Source organism: Stylophora pistillata, chromosome 7 (assembly GCF_964205215.1).
Source record: "Stylophora pistillata chromosome 7, jaStyPist1.2, whole genome shotgun sequence".
In the NCBI taxonomy this organism is placed as follows: domain Eukaryota; kingdom Metazoa; phylum Cnidaria; class Anthozoa; order Scleractinia; family Pocilloporidae; genus Stylophora; species Stylophora pistillata.
This window is the reverse complement of record NC_142525.1, coordinates 24,384,139-24,403,694: the sequence shown is the minus strand read 5'-3', so window position 1 is coordinate 24,403,694 and position 19,556 is coordinate 24,384,139. Positions and strand designations below refer to the sequence as shown.

Sequence of the window (19,556 nt, the reverse complement as noted above, 5' to 3'; positions counted from 1 at the left end):
TCTACGAGTGGTATCTGTGGAAAAACGTTCGCCTTTTTCCTCCTAGCGAAAATAACCTAACTACAACATATACACCCACGACGTGAGACAGATCAATTTTAATGAAGGCTTTTTTTTGGCATAGCTTCTTTGTCACCTGCTTTATTAACTCGCTTCGTGGTTTTGGTGCTGTTATGTCATTAATTCGTCAGTCGGCAGTTTCGTCGAAATCTTAATTGAAATGTAGGTGGGTTGCTCCAGGTGCTTTGTTTCGTAATCATTGAATTGTAATTGTACTTAAATGGTATAAACTGGTGCACTCTGCTCCTGAACAGTCATATCCTGAAGATTCACCTGAACTGGAACTCACTGAAAACTGGTTAACTTCCCCCTTACGCAGACGGAATTGACAAGACGCTGCGCAGAATCAATCAGATATGCTGGAAAACCTCGCTAAGGTTTCAATCATATTCTCAATTAATCCCTTTCTTTTTCTATTTAAACACTCAGTTCTTGTAAATATTTTATTTTTGCCTCTCAGTTCGGTGGTTTGAGAGTCTTTGCCATTGTGCTGCTTGTGATAGCAACCCCAGAAGGAAGACAAATTTACGACAGAGCTAAAGCCGAAGAGGCGAAACGTGGCATTAAAACCTTCACACGAGACGTTGTAGAAGATTACAACCCTGAAATCCACCAAGAACATGATGACAAGAAACACGACGAAGATTCTGCGTTTAAAAGGAAATTATTACTCAAAGGTTATACTTGTTCGGTTTTAAACGAAGCCACAAAATTTTTCTCAGAACCCGTAGATAAAGAAAAAATTTGTAAGTCACATGGTGGTTGCATTTGCATGATTGACTCATACGGAGATTGCCAGGGGTGTTCTATAGCTAATGAGAGTGGACTACTCATTTGAAAAAAAAAGCGTAAAAAGCTCTGTTTATTTAAGGATCTAAAACGTTTAATGTGCTTGCCATGAGCAAAACGTACTTAATAAAGGTTTAAGTTCCTAAGGTATCCCGATTGGTTTGAGTACAAAGAGTTTGTATTAGGTTTGCAGGCATGAATGCACAACTGAAAGGCTATTACACTGATTGCAGCACAGAAGAGTGTTTTTTTTTCTTATTTCACCAACGCTTGGAAAAAATATTTTGCGTCGATGTGAGCCATTTTGCCTGAGTTTGAACTATAAATCGTCATTTGATATTTAAGCTATGTCCTGGCGAGCACCTTTGTAGATGTACTGCCATTATCAATTAAACTACTGATGCACAAACACATACAACGGTTTGTGAGAAAAATACTTTGGAAAGAAACGTATTAATTGGAGTCCCCAAAGTTGAGTACATGATTTCTCCGTTCGACACCTGTGCGACTACTCCTATACCCTCTTCACTTCAGAATCAGAACATTTTTAAGACTCTTCTTGAAATTATCTTCGTTTTACTATCTAAGACCAATTATCTACCCCCAGGATAAAAATTATTTTCATCAACTCAATGACCGTCGATAACGATCTCAGGGCAATTGGCTAACCTATGCTCACCCTGTGCACACATTAGAGAAAAAAAAGAACGAGTTAACACTTGCACAGAAATATAGTTGTACACCAAATCAATATTCGCAACCAAGTTAAACTTCATCACAGCAAACAGTTTTTGCTAATAATTACAATGCAATACTGCACTTCACGTTGTGACCGCCTTCTATTGAAACCCAATTTGTTCGGTATTAGTTAGTTTAGGTGCCCAGTTACTGCATTTTTCTACATATGTTCTAATGCGCAACTAAGTTTTTATTGAAATAAATGTTCTTGTTGAGTGTTGCTTGCTGTAATTAAATTGATGTAGGCTCGATCGTAATTTACGAATTAGGTGGTGACCTTAAAACATTTGATCAATTTTTTCTCCCAAATTTCCTTTTCGATTGACTTCGGATAGTCTATGTAACTCCTGTTTTGTAGTTCCTTCGGCAGTTTATTTCTGTCAACATCATCAAGTTTGATGACAACTAAGCTATCATCATTTTTTTCCATGAGTCGGTGGAGGGCGTAATCCAGCTCAGATCCGCAGTAGGTACTATTGAAAAAGTTAGCGGAAACAACAGCCACCGTTTTCTTGCATTTATAAACGCTGTCAACCATATTTTGCCGAATAGGTATTCCTAGAGTGAAATCTCTGTAGTGTACGCAGCACTTTAACCCATGTTTTTCCTCAAGAGTTGGAAGAAGGGTCTTTACCACCCATTCGGAGTCGTGGGAACTGTATATAACAAATGCGTCGAACTCAAATTTCAGATCTGAAAAGTTAATAAACTTTCGTAACTATTTGTGACTTGGAGTGTGCGAAGCATGCAACAAGTCTTCAGTTCCTTAGTTCACACGCAGTAGATAATACAAAGGGTTTAAATCACCTTGAGCTAGGCATGCGTTGGTTTAGTTTGGTGCAGTCTTTTTTATTATGATTTGGATATAGTTGGTGTAGTTATGTGTAGTTCAATGAGGTTTGGACTAGCACACCAACTAAGCCAAACTACAGCAACTACCAATTTGATCTGTTGGGTTAGTTTGGTGTGTGTTTTTAATTTTTTTTCTTATTTTGATAAAGTTGGTGTAGCTTGGTGTAGCTCCTTGTAGTTTGGGTTTAGTTGGTATACTACTCCAAAGTACACCAACTAAGCCAAACCACAGCAACTACACCAAAATACACCAAATCAAACTAACTACACTGAACTTTACCAATTATACCAATATCAATAACACATCAAATATCCCACACTACAGCAACTAGACAATCACACCAAATTCAAACACCGAAATTACTTTGCTCCCAGATTGTGTAGAACGTAGTCTATATTCGTGACGGTAATCATGGATCTATTAGCAAAGATCTTAGAAATCGAACTCTAGTTAAATAATGACTTTTTGGTCGTTGGTGGTGATAAAAAAAAATAAAAAAAATAAATAAACACGAAGGAGTCTTCCAAAGCCGAGCTTGTTTGAGTTGGGTTTAATCTGTCGGTCAACCCGGAGTAACCATTTGTCGGGGAAATGTAAACACATTAAACGACACAACACAAATTTCTCACCTGTCAGAGGATTGGCTAGACTGGTAGGTCGGTACATTTTGCGTCGGCGGCAGTACACAATTGCCAATAACAAAGCCATAGCAAATACACACGACGTAACTAAGGCAGCTATGAGGACCGGGGTGGTCCCGTTATCTAAAGGGGTCAAAATTATAGTCTGAAAGTTAAAACATTGGTAGATACAAGCCATGGACAGCAATTCCAGTTCAGAGAATGACTTTGTATAATCTTCAATTTTAGTTTAAAAGCTTACCAGTTTTACTTTGGTCTGAAGGCTCTGTCAGCTCTGTCGGGGCTGTAACGAAATATTGCATTCCGGTATGCAATTAAAGCCGAAACTGGCAATTTTTATGGCATTTTTACAATAACCTTCCGTTCTCGGATTAGCTTGACACCGATTTTCCAGTTAGATATTTTGGATAAAAGCTCCTAATTAAAATCTATATTTCTATGCTATCCCTATTGTAAGGTCATGATGTGGAAAGAAATAACGATAAAAGCATCCTTATCTTTTGGTTATGATTTTAGGTGTCTTAAGTCTTTACCGATTAATTGTTAGAATGTTAGAATGATTCACGAGAATTCTCAAGCTCACCTTGTCGCAAAATAGTTGTGGTAGCTAAATACAAACAATGAAAACCGACAGTTAATAATTCGAAATTCATCCTTTTTTACTTAGTTTTCCTTGAAATCACTTTCCTTGTGTTATCTGGATTGGTGTATTGGATGCTTGTCGCACCCAAATGAAATAATTGTTAAACCTCAAAATTTCTCACATGTTCATTTGAAGAACCTTAGGTAAATGATATTTTACCGCAGTTTTGCCAATAACAAAGCCATAGCAAATACACACGACGTAACTAAGGCAGCTATGAGGACCGGGATGGACCCGTTATCTAAAAGGGTCAAAAAGATAGTCTGACAGTTAAAACATTGGTAGATACAAGCCATGGACAACAATTCCGGTTCAGAGAATGACTTCGTGTAATCTTAAATTTTAATTTAAAAGCTTACCAGTTTGACTTTGGTCTGAAGGCTCTGTGAGCTCTGTTGGGGCTGCAACGAAATATTGCATTCAGGTATGTTGTTAAAGCCGAAACTGGCAATTTTTGATGGCATTTCTACAATAACCTTCCGTTCTCGGATTAGCTTGACACCGATTTTCCAGTTAGATATTTTGGATAAAGGCGTCTAAAATTTTTCTATATTTTTATGCTATCTTTATTGTAAGGTCATGATATGTAAAGAATTTGTCAGAAATAGCGTTAAAAGCATCGTTATCTTTTGGTTATGATTTAAGATGTCTTTAAAAAGTCTTTACCGATTAATTGTTAGAATGTTAGAGTGATTCCCGAGAATTCTCAAGCTCACCTTGTCGCAAAATAGTTGTGGTAGCTAAATACAAACAATGAAAACCGACAGTTAATAATTCGAAATTCGCCCTTTTTTACTTGGTTATCCTTGAAATCACTTTCCTTGTGTTATCTGGATTGGTGTATTGGATGCTTGTCGTACCCAAATGAAATAATTGTTAAACCTCAAAATTTCTCATATGTTCATCTGAAGAACCTTAGGTAAATGATTTTTTACCGCAGTTGGCAGTAAATGTCGCAATCTGATTGGTCAATTTGCCGTTGTCGTTAAGAGTACAGACGACGTCGCTCGCATAACGTGTCACGCAACGTGTCACGCACTGAGAGAATCGTGTTTATTTAACGTCGATATTGCGGACTCACTCGGCTGCGCATCGTAAGCCCACAACATTTTGGCCACTGTAATAGAGAATATCGTTGTTGATAAATATTTTTAACTTCACACAACTTCTCAACATAGCACCTGCTTGTACAAGAATTAATAAATTGATAAATTCAACTGAGTTAACTTGAATAAAGGCTGATAGTTTCGAAAGAAACTGTTTGGGGCTGCGTCGGTGGGAATAACGAAATAATTTGGATATATCAACAAAGTTGAAATGGTAAATTGGCCACCGTAACGATTACAAAAGCTGACGTTTCCAGCGTTAGCCCTTCGTCGGAGCGAATAGAAGAATTGTGGGTTGTGTGTGCTTTTAAAGGCAGAAAATGGAGCTACGTTATTGGTGGGAACATGGCAACGAGAAAAACAAGAATAAATTAGTGGAATGAAAAGCGTTCGTTGATCCCTGTGTGATTTAGACTGCCGGTTTAAAAGATGAGCTTTTGTTCAAGATTTTTACGGCTTTCCGTGCTACCTAAGCGTAAGGAAAGACCGCAGACTGCCATATGTTGCTTAGAATGATTAGGTAAATTAAAATGTCTAGCGACTGGTTTCGATGTGTCCCTGTTATTTCTTTCCACGTCTCGAAGTTGTTCTCGGAACCGGTCAGCTAGTCTTCTGCCTGTTTCGCCGATGTATATCTTTTTGCAATAAGTGCAAGTTATGAAATAGATTACATTGGCGGAGGTGCACGTGAAGTGATCGGTGATCTTAATGGATCGTTTAGTTCCCGACATTTTATCAGTGTTGTGAATGAAAGGACACGTTTTGCATCGTGCACGAGCGCAGTTAAAAGTGTCTGGTTGGTTATTAGTCTGAAAAGAACTTCTGACCAAAAAACTGCCTATGTTTTTGTCGCGTTTGAATGAAATGAGCGGAGGCTGCGAAAAGATAGTGCTTGTCTCTGGATCGTTTTGAAGTAATTTAAAGTTCTTAAGAATGATGGATTTAACTGAGAGGTTGTGAGGGTGAAACGTGAGAGTGAATGGAATCCGGTCGGAATCTTCCTTATGCGACATTTGTAGTGCTGAATATAGATCAATAAGTTGGGCGCGGTGGTAACCCGCTTGAACGACAGAAACAGGGTAACCACGTTTATCGAAAAACTGGCACATTGACTCTGATTTGTGGTGAAAATCAGAGTCATCACTACATAAACGAAGAAGTCTTAGAAACTGAGAACAAGGAATGGAATTCTTAACGTGAGATGGATGCGAAGACGAATATGACAAGTAATTATGCGAGTCTGTGGGTTTGTAATACACACTAGTGCATAAACCGTTACCTTCAATTCAAACTTTGATGTCTAAAAATGATAAAGAATTGTCAGAAATTTCCCAGGCATACTTCAGAGCCGGGTGAAAAGAATTGACTTCGGTTATCAATTGAGTGAGCTCCTCTCTGGTAGTAGTCTCCCTCGCAGCCGTTTTTTCGGATGTCACGCAACGCTCCCCCAAAAGGAACGGCTGCTGACAACCGAACTACATTCCTTTCTCAGAATTGGCCAATCACAGCTCGGGTTCCATTTTTAGGAACCTTTTCGCGCCAGACTCACCCTTTGAGGCTTGTCCAATCAGATATCGTTTTCTATCGCGATCCTCATGTGGAAAACACAAGACAAATGACGGCGCTTGAAAGAGCTTTTCGCAAAGCGTCGTCAAAGTTCAAAATTTCCGAGCTTAATGCTCACCAGAAGCTTGCAATTACAAAAATTTTAGTCGAGAAAGAAGATGTTTTTGTTAACTTGCCTACAGGATCCGGGAAATCGTTAATAGGGACTTTAAGATCCAGTACGGCGGGGCTCTGGTACGGCTGATGCAACCGAAAGAGACTGGGCCGACTACGCCGTCTCCCGCCAAACTCAAAGTGATTAAGTTTTGTGTAGTACGGCGAAGTCGAACTCGATATAAACAAATAAAACTCTGCTCCAAGTTTTTTTGTTGTATGTATGTTTGTATGTTTGTTTAGAAAAAATGGTCTCTTGGAAAGAATTGAGAGAGCTTATAATGCTCTATTATGACATGAATGTCCTCGATGACGCCGAATTTCTCTTACTATACGACCTTTACAACCCACAAAACCTGGACTTGCCGTGTGAGTTGTATCCACGTTTCGACCTCGAAAACCTGACCGAAGATGAATATTTGTCCGAATTTCGGTTCAAGAAAGCAGACATCCCAAGACTTTCTCGGGCTTTACGGATTCCTGCTGTTATAAGTTGTCACCAAGGGACAATTTGTGACGGAACCGAAGGATTGTGTATGCTTTTGAAGCGGTTGTGTTACCCTTGCCGATACAGTGACATGGTCCACTTGTTCGCTAAGCCCGTTCCTGTATTGTGCATGATAACTAATCAAGTTTTAGATTATATTTATCAAGTTCACAGTCATCGCATTCTGCAGTGGAATCATCAGCTGCTAAGCCAAGCCAATCTTGAAAGATTTGCTGAAGTTGTTCACCGAAAAGGAAGCCCACTTGATAACTGTTTTGGTTTTGTTGATGGGACAGTTCGCCCTGTTTGTAGGCCCGGCACTCTTAACCAGAGGTTGCTTTACAATGGACACAAACGTGTCCATGGAATCAAGTTTCAGTCTGTTGTTACCCCAAATGGAATGATTGCAAATATGTATGGCCCTGTTGGTAAGTTGCTTTTTCTTTAGAAAATTGAATATGGGGTCAGGGTGAGGAGGCAACTGCCAAAGTGGTTTGTTTTTCCCTTTCATCGTGGGAAATTGCATGGAATAAGACTTCTTGGAAACATACAACTGCTTTTTCATGAGAAATTAAAACACCCTCTTATAAAAACATTTCACTCTCATAGCCAAGCTGACTATTTCCAGAGAAAAGCATGTTTCCTTTAATAATTTCAATATTTCATAATATATGAATAAGCAAATGAATAGTTTGATTTTTCCCTGAATTGTCATAGTTTCAAGAAAAATGAACTATTCCTTTGAGACCCTCAATGCTTCGATATTCTTTCAAGAAAATGTTATAAGACTTTGGTTTCACTTATCTGACTGAACTTTAACAGTGCCTCCATGAATTTTGTTGCAGAGGGCAGAAAGCATGATGCAGGTATGCTGGCTGATTCTGGCCTATTGCGTGACCTCAATCAGTATGCCTTCAGCCTGGCTGGACAACCACTTTGTATTTACGGGGATCCTGCCTACCCCATTACCGTACACCTTCAATGTCCATTTAAAAATGGAGCTTTAACCCCACAGATGGAAGCTTACAATACTGCTATGAGTAGAGTGAGAACAAGTGTGGAGTGGCTGTTTGGAGACATAATAAGTTACTTCAAGTTTCTGGACTTTAAGAAGAACTTAAAGTTGGGACTGAGTAGTGTGGGGAAAATGTACATTGTTAGTGCTATTCTTAGAAATGGGCTAACATGTCTATATGGAAACACAACCTCAGATTTTTTCCTGTGTGATCCTCCTGACCTTGAAACTTATTTTGCATAAGACCCTTGAATTCATGGAAAATCTCAAAAGTACTTGAATTCAAGGTTATTTATGAAAGCAAAAGCCATATGTTTTGTGCACCCCACCTTGTTCTCACATACTTAGACTTTCCAGATAGGTGTATCTTCAGAATTGCATATGCCATGACACTATTAACCTTAGCTCTCACTAGGACATAAGCAGAGCCACTAGATTCAAGTTCTCAACAAGGGTGAATCAGCCCGAAGGAAGCACAACCCTAAAATCAATAGTTTTTATATTACTTGCCCCTACATTAGTGCATTTCAGTTACAAAAGGAAAGTGTAAGCACAAGGAGAATGCAATGTCTTAAGTTTTTTGTGCTTGTGCCCAAGCCTGAGTCACAATTTAGAGATGTCAAAGTTGGGTATTATTGCAGTTGTGCTTGCTCAACTGGTGTGAACAAGCTCTTACTCCTTGTCCCCATGAAAAGAAAATTGAACTAGTAACACAACAATTTGCATGTCCTATAGGAGAAACATTTTTTTCATTCAATTGTTTACGTAACACAGCCAGTTAACCTTTTTTTTAAAAAAAGACAAATATAAAATAAAGGCACATTCTGATTACCTTCCATGCACATCCAAACTGAACCACCTTTCAAATACAGTCCTGTACCTGCCTCCAAAACACAAATTTGCTAATAACAATCATACATGGAGTACGTGATTTCACATCCCTTTTAATCTAACACCTCTTGCTATAAAACTCAAATGCAGTGAAAGTGAACTGTTCTTAAAAAAATCCCAGACTCTTTTGAGTCACTCTTTTTGCAAGAGTTTTTCTAAGACAGAGATCAATGCCTGACTTTGCTGTGCCATTAACATCTGCATGTGTTGATTATGTTGTTGCTGTTGAGCTTGCTGTTGGGCCATTGCCTGCAAGACGGATTGCTGCTGAGTGAACATTGTTGTGAACTGAGCAGCTTTTGTCTCTTCTTCTTTTTTCCTTATCTTAAGCTCTTCCTCTCTTAAAGTCATGTCTGATTTGGCCTTCTCCTGCATAAACTGGAGAGCCTCATTACTGCTTCTCCTGGATTTTCTTTCCTTTGACTCTTGGCCATCTTCAGATTTTCGTTTCTTTGTTTGCCCCATCCGTTCCAAAGCTTGGTTTCTAATATCCTCTGCTGTGGCCTTCTCTTGACCTTTCTTTTCATTAGGTTTTGCAATACCATCTCTTTCTCTCTCTGTTATATCCTCAAGAAGTAAATCAAGCTCATCTTGTTCTGGTACAGAGATTCCAGATGCAGCCAATTCTGTCTTTTCATTTTCTTTGAATCTGCCTTGAATAAAGTTAAATCTCTCCCTGACGGCCTGCTGAGATAAATTAGATTTAAATCTGACAGTTTGGCACCCTCCAAGATTCTTGGCAATTTCATCCCACAGTCGCCCTGCTTCGTTGGTTCCCTTTTTGTGTTTGTAAACTTCTAGGGCAAGGACTTCTCAGGAAAGAAGGATATCATGCTCTCTTGTCCATTGCATTGACTTCCTAATAAAAATAATAGAATAGAAATCAAGTGCTCTTGTGAGTAGGAAAAAAGAACAGTAACCTGTGACACTGGAATTTCTGGAAAAATAAAGAATGTCATCATCTATCTGGGCATTAACCAGCACGACTTCTTTTCAAAATGAGGATTAAATTTTTAACCAAAGCTATTGGGTAAAACTGAAATAAGCATAAAGTTTTCCTCTGCTTAGATGCAAAAGTAGAATGTCTCTTCTAAGTCACAAGTGGAAATGCTGGGTTTGACATTGAGTCTGATACATTGTCAACAATTATGCGTACATTTGTTTTAGCTTTACGACTTTTTTTTTTCAGATCAGGAGAAAAACTTCCCTCACGACTTCAAGATATCCTAGAGTTTCCATCAGCTTACATATACTGGCGCCTAGATTTGCTAAAGAGTGCATCTGTAATTTCAAAGCATCCCACCAGAAGGTGAAAAATTGGTTTACGTTATCTTAAGCCCTTAAAATAAAAAATGTTCTATGAATGCTAATGTGTTCTAACAAAGTTTTTGTCATTATTCAGGAGCAAATTTCAAGAGAGAAATACTGCCTATCATCATAAAGCTCTGAAAGAGGGGCAAACTCAACAACCAAGTCAAGTGATTTCACTCAGCTGTAAGCTTGAGCTTAAATCGACAGAAAATGAACAAAATCGAAAGAAAAACAGTTTTCTCTTTCAAACCAAGTCAGCCTATATTCCAGCAGTCACCCGTTCTACACTAAGTTGCATGGAACTTCGCTTAAACGTCAGTGTTTTAGAGACTAGAAGTGAGCAAAAGTAAAAACAACTTCGAACTTACAATGCTTGCGATGTGTGCTTGTCTGACTTGTCCATCTTTCGGAACACTTCCAGCAAGTTTTTTTTGCTAAAAGAACGTCATAAAACCCATATTATTTTAAAATATAGTACAAATTAACGTTTTTATGCCCCCTTTCCATTCTAACGATAAAAGATCCGATAAAAATACAAGAGTTTACTCACGTAGTGAACACTCCGTCAACTCGCCATGTTTCCCGCATCAGACAGCCGTGCTACGGCAGGACACCTTGCTCGAACTGTAAGTAGTGACGTCACCGGAAGTAATCTTTCACACTTTTGCCGTACCAGAGCCTCGCCGTAGTGGATCTTAAAGTCCCTAATATATCAAGCACTCCCGCTCGTGTTTGACCATGTTGCCGATGAAAGTGGTCATATTGTTGTTGTTGTCTCCCCATTGATTAGTCTGATGGAAGATCAAGTGAAGTATTTGAGAAGTCTTGGCCTGTCTGCCGTAAATATCTCTTCAAACGTTGAAGTTGACCGTGCAAAGATAGAGAAAGGAGAATATTCAATTGTATATGGCTCACCTGAAGCATGGCTTATGAACGAGCGATGGCGATGTATGTTGAGTAATGATGTTTACTCGAGGAAACTTTGTGCTGTTGCTCTCGATGAAGCTCATGTTTTACGGCACTGGTAGGTCTGACATTTATTTCGATTTCCATTGTTGACACGTTAAACTTTCCAAGGAGCAGTTTCAGTCATATTTTAAACATAAATGTAAGCAAAAATGCGAAAGAAACACGCTCCTAAGCTTACATAGTTTGAATGGTGTTTGTATAGTCATTTTTTGATGGACTATTAATAAATATGGAAGCTACATAATAAACGGCATTTTAGACCCGTTTTTAAATTTGTCAAATTTTACGGACTAATAACCTGGTACTGAACTGATCCAGTCTTTAAATAGCATTAAAAAATAATTATTCCCTCTTCTCTGCTAAAATTATTGTAGATGCCATGCATGTACCGGTAAGTTCAGTATGTCTGGAAACCTAGCTTTCCTGGAAAACTTTTAAAAAATGATATACTTTGAACAGATATTCAATCTTTAAACGGGAATTAAGGAAATTGTCATTATTATTGTTGTTTTTTATTTTTATTGTTTCCTTTAATTTCTCATTCTCAAGTCACTGATCTGTTTACATTACACGGGAACATCTGAGGACAATAAAATGGCAGCATTCCGTGAGTGTTATGGCCAACTTCACGAGCTGCGCTCATTGGCACCAAATGCAAAAATGATTGCTTTGACTGCAACGGCAACAAAAGTAACTAAAGAAACTATTTTAAACATCCTTCTTATGGAGAACCCATTTGAAGTCCAAGAGGGCCCAAACAAGTCAAATGTTACTTACATTGTGCAGTGTATGCAAAAAGATACTGAGCATGAGTTCTATTTTGAGTGGCTGGTGGAAGAGTTGAATTCAAAAGGCACATTATGCGAAAGAACAATTATTTATTGCCAGACTATCAAGCAATGCAGTATTTTATACGGAATGATCAAAGGCATGCTTGGGATGGATATTTTTGGCAAATGTGAAGAGGATCCAAGTAATGCACTTGTGGAAATGCTGCACTCTTGTACACCACCTGCAAACAAAGAGAAAATTCTTCTCTCTTTCCAGTCATTATCTGGAACTATTAGATTGTTGATTGCTACTATTGCCTTTGGAATGGGGATAGATTGCAAGGGAGTGCATAGAGTCATTCACTATGGACCTGCCAAAAATGTGGAATCCTATATTCAGGAAACTGGGAGAGCAGGCAGGGATGGTACTCAAAGTGCTGTGTACATTTTATACCATGGGATCCTTCTAGTCCATGTTGATGGTCATATGAAACAATATGTGAAAACAAATCATTGCAGAAGAAAGGAATTGCTGAAGCACTTTGAATGTACCACTTGGCAGCAGGAAGTCCCCCATCTTTGCTGCGATAACTGTGCTGCTGATTGCAAATGTGGTTTTTCCTGATTGTGGAACTTTTGCATCCTATCCTGGTGCTCAAAAGAAAGAAAACAATGGTGCATCAATTGAAAAAAGGCAAGTGGATGCAGAGCAAAGGAAAACTGTTGAGGGTCTCCTGATTCAATACTACAAGACCATTCTTATCAAACTGTTGAACACGACAGCTCATGGTAATGTGAGGACACTCACAAATTTACAATTCATGCTAGGATTCTCCAAGCACCAAATCACCCAAGTTTTGGATAATTTGCATGTAATTTTCAGTTTATCAGATGTGTATCGATTTGTGGAGATATGGGATATGTGTCATGCACGGGAGATTCTGAAAGTAATCAGCAATGTTTTTAATGATGTGGGTACTAGGATGCAGCTATTTGACCCCTCTCCTTCTGAGGAGAATGACTATGATTTTGATGATGAGCTTCTTGATGAGTGGAATGAATTTCTCCAAGATGATGATTTATTTGACATGATTTTAGACAATTTGTCTCTTTCTCAAATAGACGATTCTTTATTAGAGCAGGAACCTGTTTGTAATTCCCAAGAAATTGAACTACCTTTAGCTGTACTAGCAAATGTTGAGGCCATGAATTAGGATGATCTCGTATAAATAAACTGTGTAATGGTGTTTTGTTGTAAAAAGAACAAAGGACGCCCTGGAGACAAAGATGCTACCAGAAATCAACCATCTTATTTCAAAAGTGACAAAAAATTGAGAGCATGGATTCCTGCCATCTTTAAAAAAGGGCCGGGAATCAAAAATGTAACCTGCCCATAAGTTAAAAAATACAAAAAAAAATGGCTCTTTTCTTTGTAATAATTACAAAATGTTTCTTGTCAAATTTAAGGTAAGGTAATGTTCATCTTGCCCTAATTCCCCAAGTGATGTTTTTCTTGTGCTTTTTTATCCATTGGTGCAAGCTAGACACATCCAAATTGGCAAGTCTGCCTCTCTGGAAGCCGTTGAATATTTTGTAGCTGCGTGCCTCAACTTCATTGAATATTTTGAATTCAAATGCTCTTTTGATGAGCTCATTTAAATCCCTTTCTAGACTTCCAAGAGAATGTTTGCCAGATGGCAACTGCCGTTTGATGCTATCGTCAAGGTTTTCCAGTATTGATGCTGTTGGACTTCGTGCATAAGATATTCTCTGAACAGCATTCTCAGTGACATTAGGCCCAAGGTTTCTAATGGCTTGCTTTATGGCATTGTTTTCATGTTCTGTGTCTTCATCAATTGGGATATTAGCACCTTTTTGAGCACTGTTGTTGACAGAGCGATTCCAAACAAACCGCTCAGTGTCTCTTTGTGATAATAGTCCACCCACTAGGAAAAACTGATACAAACATTCTAGTGCATACTTTGTGCTGTGTGATCCATCAGCCCTACAATATAGCATGATGTACTTGTATTGCCTCATAATCCGTGCACCATCTCCTCCTTTAATGGCATCAAGAAAATTGAAAAATAAAAAGCAATCTGTCAGAAGTGCACAGTTGTAGTTGTACACATCATCACCTGCTTTGCTCTCTTCTGGAGGGTCTGTGCATCCAGGTGAATATTGGGTCAGTAACAAAGAATCATCAAACTGAACAGGTGGATCATGGGACAGTTCATGGTTCCTTCTTGTTTTGCCATTGTACTTGAAGGACTTGTTGCACCCTGGGAATCTGCAGGGAAATCTCCCCTCGGCAGTAAGTTCTTGCTGCTGCAAAATATCCTTTTCCTCTTCGGTCAACACCCCATCCACTAGTTGTTTCAATTCTTCACCCGACTGGAATATGAAAGAATCAACCACCTTTTCAGAGATGGCATGGAAGAACTCAAGTTTCTCAGCTTTTCTCATTTTGTCCCTGTCTTTTGGTAGGGGGTAGTGTGCTGGGGCACCTGATTTGTCAGCAAATCCTAACACTGTCATTGCAGCTGTGATCACTTGTGACTGAAAAATGACATGGAGAAAGTCCCTGTTTGCTCGGTAAGAAGAATGAGGATCACCTGTTACATTCCTCCTGTTGACAAGTGTGCGGTCTGAGAAAAGGGTACAGAGATCGGAATCTGACTTGCCACTAAAGAATCTGGAGTATATTAGCTGTTGAAAAAAAAATTATGATTAGTACTTGTTGATTTGATAGGTGTCAGGTAAAGATTGGGGGAAATTCTAATAATAATCATTTATAAGTTAATATAGCAACGATCGGAATGTCCTTCATTATTTTTATCATAGTGACTGCTGTTAAGAATCTTCTCATCTTTTAAAGCCTGAGTCAAAACAATCTGGGGAGCTAGGAACCCCACTCGGAATAAACTTACTTAAAACAAGACTCTCATTTGATAAAGCTAATATAAGCTAATAATTTATTGCTCCAACTTGCTGTTAATATTTGTGGCACTTACACTGAGAACTTTCACGGCTGCATGCCAGTCACCCAACTGAAGGTTGATGCCTTCCAAACGATCCTGAGGAGTAAGACCATTTGCTACTGAGGAAATGACATTAACTGCCCTTTCGACAGTTAGTTGGTCACCGGAGAATAGCTGACCATCAACACCCCCATCATCAGTTTTTGGAAGGTAGGAAAAGAATTGCTGCAAGATGGAAACCATGTCCTTATTGACATTCTCATTTTTGAACATGATGCCGAGTGGAACCTGAAAAGTAAACAACATTCAACTTTCAAAGATAATTAAAACCTCATGCAGTTATTTTAAGAGTTGAAAACATAACTTGGGCAGTAAACAAACTACAGCACAAATATCTAATGGTGTGTAAAAGTTACTAAAACAATAATATTTTGAGTACCTATGGCCACATATCAACCATCAAGCCCTTATGAAAGAATCCCAAACCTGTTATCTAACAGTAACATTTATTACCTATCCATTTATTCCTTTATTCCCCATTTCATTCATGTTTAAATTTAATTTGCATCTTTTTTCCTCTGACATAATTTCTGAAAAATTGATTATTATAAACTAATCCTTTTTTTTTAGCCAAAGTTATTCTCCCCTTGTGTTGTGGGGTGTTTATCTAGTACATAATTGTAAGGAAAGCAAAAGAATGCATGCTTTCTAATATACAGTCAAACCTGTGTATAAGGACCCTGTATGTAGCTGTTACCCTGTGACTATTACAGTCACGTACAGAACAAATTCCCAAAAATTAGTTTGGCCTTATATTTTCTGTATATACACCTGTATATAATGGTCACCTGGTCATAAATAGCTATAGATGTTAATGTTCATGGTATATATAGGTTAGTAGTTGCATTCTTAAGGCATACTAGGTAATACTTTTACACATTAAAAAAATACCTTTTTGGTCTTCTGAGCCATCTCATTTGTGCATTTGTGGGGGATATGAAGGATGCATGCATCCTTAAGAGCAGCCAAAACATCAAAGTAGTCAACCAGGATCCGTGATGTGAGTATAATATAGTTGGACCGTTGTCGCTGTTGGTCATCGAGAGTAGGAAGAAATTTGAGGTTTGAAACTTCCTCGAGGTTTGCCTGCGGTCCTTTCCATTTCAGATGAGCCCCAGACACACGGTTCTCAATCATCTGGTGATTTACCCAGTGGTCATCCCGGTTTTGTGATTCCACTGACATATTTTTCCTTTGCAACTAAATATCCAAATTGTCAAATGAAATAACAAAACCTGGATGACTGGACTTCTCCAACTCAAATGCTTGTTCCCTCAGTACAGACAATTCTTCACTGCAGTTACATGTTGATCCAGAAGAAAGATGAGAAGAATGCACATTAGTTAAAGTTTTAATCTCCTCTTTAAGCAGGTGCAGATCTTCATTTTCCTTGGTAATCCTCTCTCTCGTCTGTTTTAAATAGCTGTCATGGTTTTCACCCAATGTATCCAGAATTCTCAAAGTTTGGCGGTTTGAGGTGGTAAACTTCAACTTGTTGAATCTGCAGAGGATAGCCTATTGGGTAAAAGGGAAGATCACAGGGTCGTAAACAATTTTTTTCACCCTACTTTTGGACAACTAAAATTCAATAATAGTAATACTATTATAATAATATTCATAATAATAGTGACATGAAGTACGCCTAAGTTTTAATGCCTCCCAAAATCAACTAGTTCGTGAGAATTTCCGCGAGAACATATTAGACACGAATAATAAAATAATGAACGGTCGGTAAGTGGTAAATGTTATCGATGGTGAATAGGAAATTAGCAGCCAAGCAACCATATCTGTCAAAGCAACATTTGCGTTTTGCCAAGAACGCATTTCATAAAGTTCAATTCATTGAAACAAATTAAAACCATACCTCCGCTGCCTTACTCTTGAGAATAACACCCATAATCGCGGAAGTGGCATTCATCTCACGGTTTCTCTGTTTTAAGAGAACAGACCCTGCAATTGCGAGGCTTCCAAACCACGTGAAGTGTTTCGTGTTCTTGTTTACAGCAGTCGTAAGAAGAAAGGAGTAAAAAACTGGAGCTCTCTCGCGCCACTCCTTACAAACATCCTCTACATCAAACTTCTCCAGATCCATTTTTCCCGTTTTTCGGAGAATCGAAGGATTTGCTTTTGAACACAGACCAGTTACTTCATTTGAGACTACTTTCATGACCTTTCTTAAAATTTGATTTCTCACCGGTGGACAATTCATCACTGCTGTCGCAATGCTTGAGGGAACCCCATGAGCGAGTGCTTTACCAACCTTCTCATAACTTCCGTGCAGAGTTTTGTTCAGGCTTTTGCTGGGATACTGCACGAATAGCCCCACTTGTTGAGTTTCCACGCGGCTGTTTCCACTGAGGTTTGCCGACGACCACAAAGGGGTTGAGCTCAAAGGGGGGCGAAGGTCTTGCGTTGTACCAACGTGCGGAAACACTCGATAATTCGGGCCGATTTCCTGTACCGGTGATAAGAAGCCACGAACAGAACTGATCGAGTTCCATCCAGCTAGCAGTGGCGGACTGGCAAATAAAGAAGTACAAGTAGTAGAGGAGACGTTGGCCGAGCTAAATTGCAGTGTTCTCGAAGCCTTCGCCCGGTTTGTTGACGGCAAGCAAGCGCTTTTTTCCTCTTGATCTCCATCTGTACGTCGAAGCAAGCGTTTAGCCCTTGGCCTAGATTGAAAGGCGTCTTGTATTTCCCTTTTAGCTTCTTCAACTTTCTCAGTTGCTCGCTGAAACTTTAACAACCGCTTGTAGCACAATGTCTTGCAAACAAACAATCTAGCGTTCGTGTCGTTGGCGTAGCAGTTGACGTCTATGTTAAGCGTAGATTTTATAATTTCAACGAAATTGTGAGAAGTTTTCCCAAAAATGTATACTCTATCTTTACCTGGGCACAAGGATGAGCATGTGAAACATTTTGGGCTCTCATCGACAAATTTCTTTGGTGTTTCTTCCCACATGATAGCTAGATCTACCACATCCCACATTTTCGCGCGAAATCTTACATCATTCAGATTTTCTGGTATGTGATTGGTGTGTTCAATAGACCGCGAACAAACCGCAAGGACAATAAGAAAGGAATGTAGTTCGGTTGTCGCAGCCGTTCTTTTTTGGGGAGCGTTGCGTGACATCCGAAAAAACGGCTGCGAGGGAGACTACTCTGGTAGAGGAGGTAGCACCGATACAGTCGTCGATGTAGCAACCGTAGAGTTCAGGTTTGGACCCGTTGTATTGGCTGAAAAACATCCTCGGAGACCCAGGGGCTGTGGGTCGATTTCAAGTTAGGGCGTGAAGAGCCCCTGGGGACATTGTCTTACAAGACAAGTTCCAAACGGTCGCAGTGGTTCTGCCATCTGATTGGTGCCAGAAAATCTTTGTTTTTCTGCCCAATCAGAGTGAAGTGTGCTTTAGAGTCCTTTCGTGTGTTTTAACACGGACATATACTACTAGCTCAGTTGCTCGCTATGTTTGTTTGGACCATGCGACGGAGATTTGCTTGAGGCGAAAAGTTTCAGTCTCGGCACACAATGTTAGAGAAATCGATCAGATTGTCAGCGAAAATCTTACCGGAAATTATACTGAATACTTTCGCAGGTATCACTAGAGGACGTGTTTTAAAGTTTGCGAGGTTTGTATACAACACGATGGTTGCAGTCATTGATATGTCGCTTTAAACGTTAAACGAGAATTAAGCTTAAATCTTTCTAGATTTTTTGCATAATTTGCTGTGACTGAAACTTTGCCAATCCCGTGAAGTTACTTCGTCGCACGGGCCACGCAGGTATGTCGAGCAACTGGTACTTGCGCAACTTTCTGTGCGTGCCAAAATCTAATCTCATCTTCGCTTGACAAAAAAAGAAAAGCTAAGTGTGGAAACTTTTGCTTATTAGATGTGGGTAGATGACCCTGTACTACTAAGCTGACATTTGCAATAAAGCAAACCCGCCCTTTCCATCCAATATTTCGTGGTCTTTGGTTTTGTTTTTCCCACTGAAAACAGCATCGGATCGATTCCCAATGATCAAAGGTATTCAACTTGGTCTTGAACAATCGACAGAAGAGGTGAAATGACAATGACCAAGGCACTAGAGGAGAATCCGTGGCCTTCCTAGCTCAAGAATTTCAACACTCTAGACAGCAGTTGAAAGATTAAACTCTTTCCAAACCCCTTCGGTAACTGCCCGAAAACATCTCTCCTCCCCACAATGTTCTCGGTAATAAGTTTTTGTTCAGATTTTAATTAGCTAACCGGAAACACAGCTAAGCTTTCTCTTAGCACTTGCTGGATGTCGTCCACTCTGCAACCTTGGCCGTATTGTGAATGACTTTACTACTAAGATTAGATTTTGGCGCGCACAGAAAGCAGATAGCTACGTTGGCGAAAGCGCCTGTTACTTGACATACCTGCGTGGCCCGTGCGAGGAAATAACTTCACGGGATTGGCAAAGTTTCAGTCACAGCAAATGATGCAAAAAATCTAGACGTTGAAAGCGACATATCAATGATTGCAACCATCGTGTT

At 39.3% G+C, this 19,556-nt stretch overlaps 5 protein-coding genes and 1 pseudogene across 5 annotated transcripts in view; 3 read left to right on the top strand and 3 right to left on the bottom strand.

Moving 5' to 3' along the window:
- The first annotated feature begins 260 nt into the window (after positions 1 to 260).
- On the top strand, positions 261 to 898 carry LOC111346015 (uncharacterized). Its single transcript, XM_022953300.2, has 2 exons — positions 261 to 437; positions 521 to 898. The coding sequence occupies exons 1-2, from the start codon at positions 417 to 419 to the stop codon at positions 896 to 898; spliced, it is 399 nt and encodes a 132-aa protein (XP_022809035.2). The 5' UTR covers positions 261 to 416.
- The window catches only part of LOC111344029 (uncharacterized), a 47,263-nt gene continuing 28,597 nt past the window's right edge, over positions 891 to 19,556 (bottom strand). Inside the window, exons 10-14 of the mRNA XM_088726973.1 lie at positions 4,084 to 4,125; positions 3,665 to 3,688; positions 3,323 to 3,364; positions 3,070 to 3,204; positions 891 to 2,280 (exon numbers count right to left, since the gene is read on the bottom strand). Of these exons, the coding sequence (XP_088583099.1) occupies positions 1,853 to 2,280; positions 3,070 to 3,204; positions 3,323 to 3,364; positions 3,665 to 3,688; positions 4,084 to 4,125 (671 nt within the window). The 3' untranslated portion in view covers positions 891 to 1,852. The remainder of the gene's footprint in view (positions 2,281 to 3,069; positions 3,205 to 3,322; positions 3,365 to 3,664; positions 3,689 to 4,083; positions 4,126 to 19,556) is intronic.
- LOC148727195 (putative ATP-dependent DNA helicase Q1) lies at positions 6,446 to 13,221 on the top strand (annotated as a pseudogene).
- LOC148727196 (uncharacterized) lies at positions 6,660 to 8,380 on the top strand. Its single transcript, XM_088726974.1, has 2 exons — positions 6,660 to 7,464; positions 7,882 to 8,380. Exons 1-2 carry the CDS (start codon positions 6,798 to 6,800, stop codon positions 8,292 to 8,294), a joined length of 1,080 nt encoding a protein of 359 aa, XP_088583100.1. The 5' UTR covers positions 6,660 to 6,797; the 3' UTR covers positions 8,295 to 8,380.
- Positions 8,771 to 16,233, bottom strand: LOC148727194 (uncharacterized). The gene is made up of 5 exons (XM_088726965.1): positions 15,925 to 16,233; positions 15,007 to 15,261; positions 10,804 to 14,701; positions 10,622 to 10,687; positions 8,771 to 9,801 (listed from the first exon to the last, which is right to left on the bottom strand). Exons 1-3 carry the CDS (start codon positions 16,216 to 16,218, stop codon positions 13,472 to 13,474), a joined length of 1,779 nt encoding a protein of 592 aa, XP_088583091.1. The 5' UTR covers positions 16,219 to 16,233; the 3' UTR covers positions 8,771 to 9,801; positions 10,622 to 10,687; positions 10,804 to 13,471.
- LOC148727193 (uncharacterized) lies at positions 16,219 to 18,348 on the bottom strand. The gene is made up of 2 exons (XM_088726972.1): positions 16,898 to 18,348; positions 16,219 to 16,548 (listed from the first exon to the last, which is right to left on the bottom strand). Exons 1-2 carry the CDS (start codon positions 18,164 to 18,166, stop codon positions 16,234 to 16,236), a joined length of 1,584 nt encoding a protein of 527 aa, XP_088583098.1. The 5' UTR covers positions 18,167 to 18,348; the 3' UTR covers positions 16,219 to 16,233.

Excerpts from the sequence above, each read along its gene's own strand:
- LOC148727194 (XM_088726965.1), bottom strand. The coding sequence starts at position 16,218 with ATGTCAGTGGAATCACAAAACCGGGATGACCACTGGGTAAATCACCAG. Across the intron at positions 15,262-15,924 it reads TGGCTCAGAAGACCAAAAAG|GTTCCACTCGGCATCATGTT; the intron begins GTATTTTTTTAA and ends TTTACTTTTCAG. Across the intron at positions 14,702-15,006 it reads CAGCCGTGAAAGTTCTCAGT|CTAATATACTCCAGATTCTT; the intron begins GTAAGTGCCACA and ends TTTTTTCAACAG.
- LOC148727196 (XM_088726974.1), top strand. The coding sequence starts at position 6,798 with ATGGTCTCTTGGAAAGAATTGAGAGAGCTTATAATGCTCTATTATGAC. Across the intron at positions 7,465-7,881 it reads AAATATGTATGGCCCTGTTG|AGGGCAGAAAGCATGATGCA; the intron begins GTAAGTTGCTTT and ends ATTTTGTTGCAG.
- LOC148727193 (XM_088726972.1), bottom strand. The coding sequence starts at position 18,166 with ATGTCACGCAACGCTCCCCAAAAAAGAACGGCTGCGACAACCGAACTA. Across the intron at positions 16,549-16,897 it reads TCAAGAGTAAGGCAGCGGAG|GCTATCCTCTGCAGATTCAA; the intron begins GTATGGTTTTAA and ends TTTACCCAATAG.
- LOC111346015 (XM_022953300.2), top strand. The coding sequence starts at position 417 with ATGCTGGAAAACCTCGCTAAG. Across the intron at positions 438-520 it reads TGCTGGAAAACCTCGCTAAG|TTCGGTGGTTTGAGAGTCTT; the intron begins GTTTCAATCATA and ends TTTGCCTCTCAG.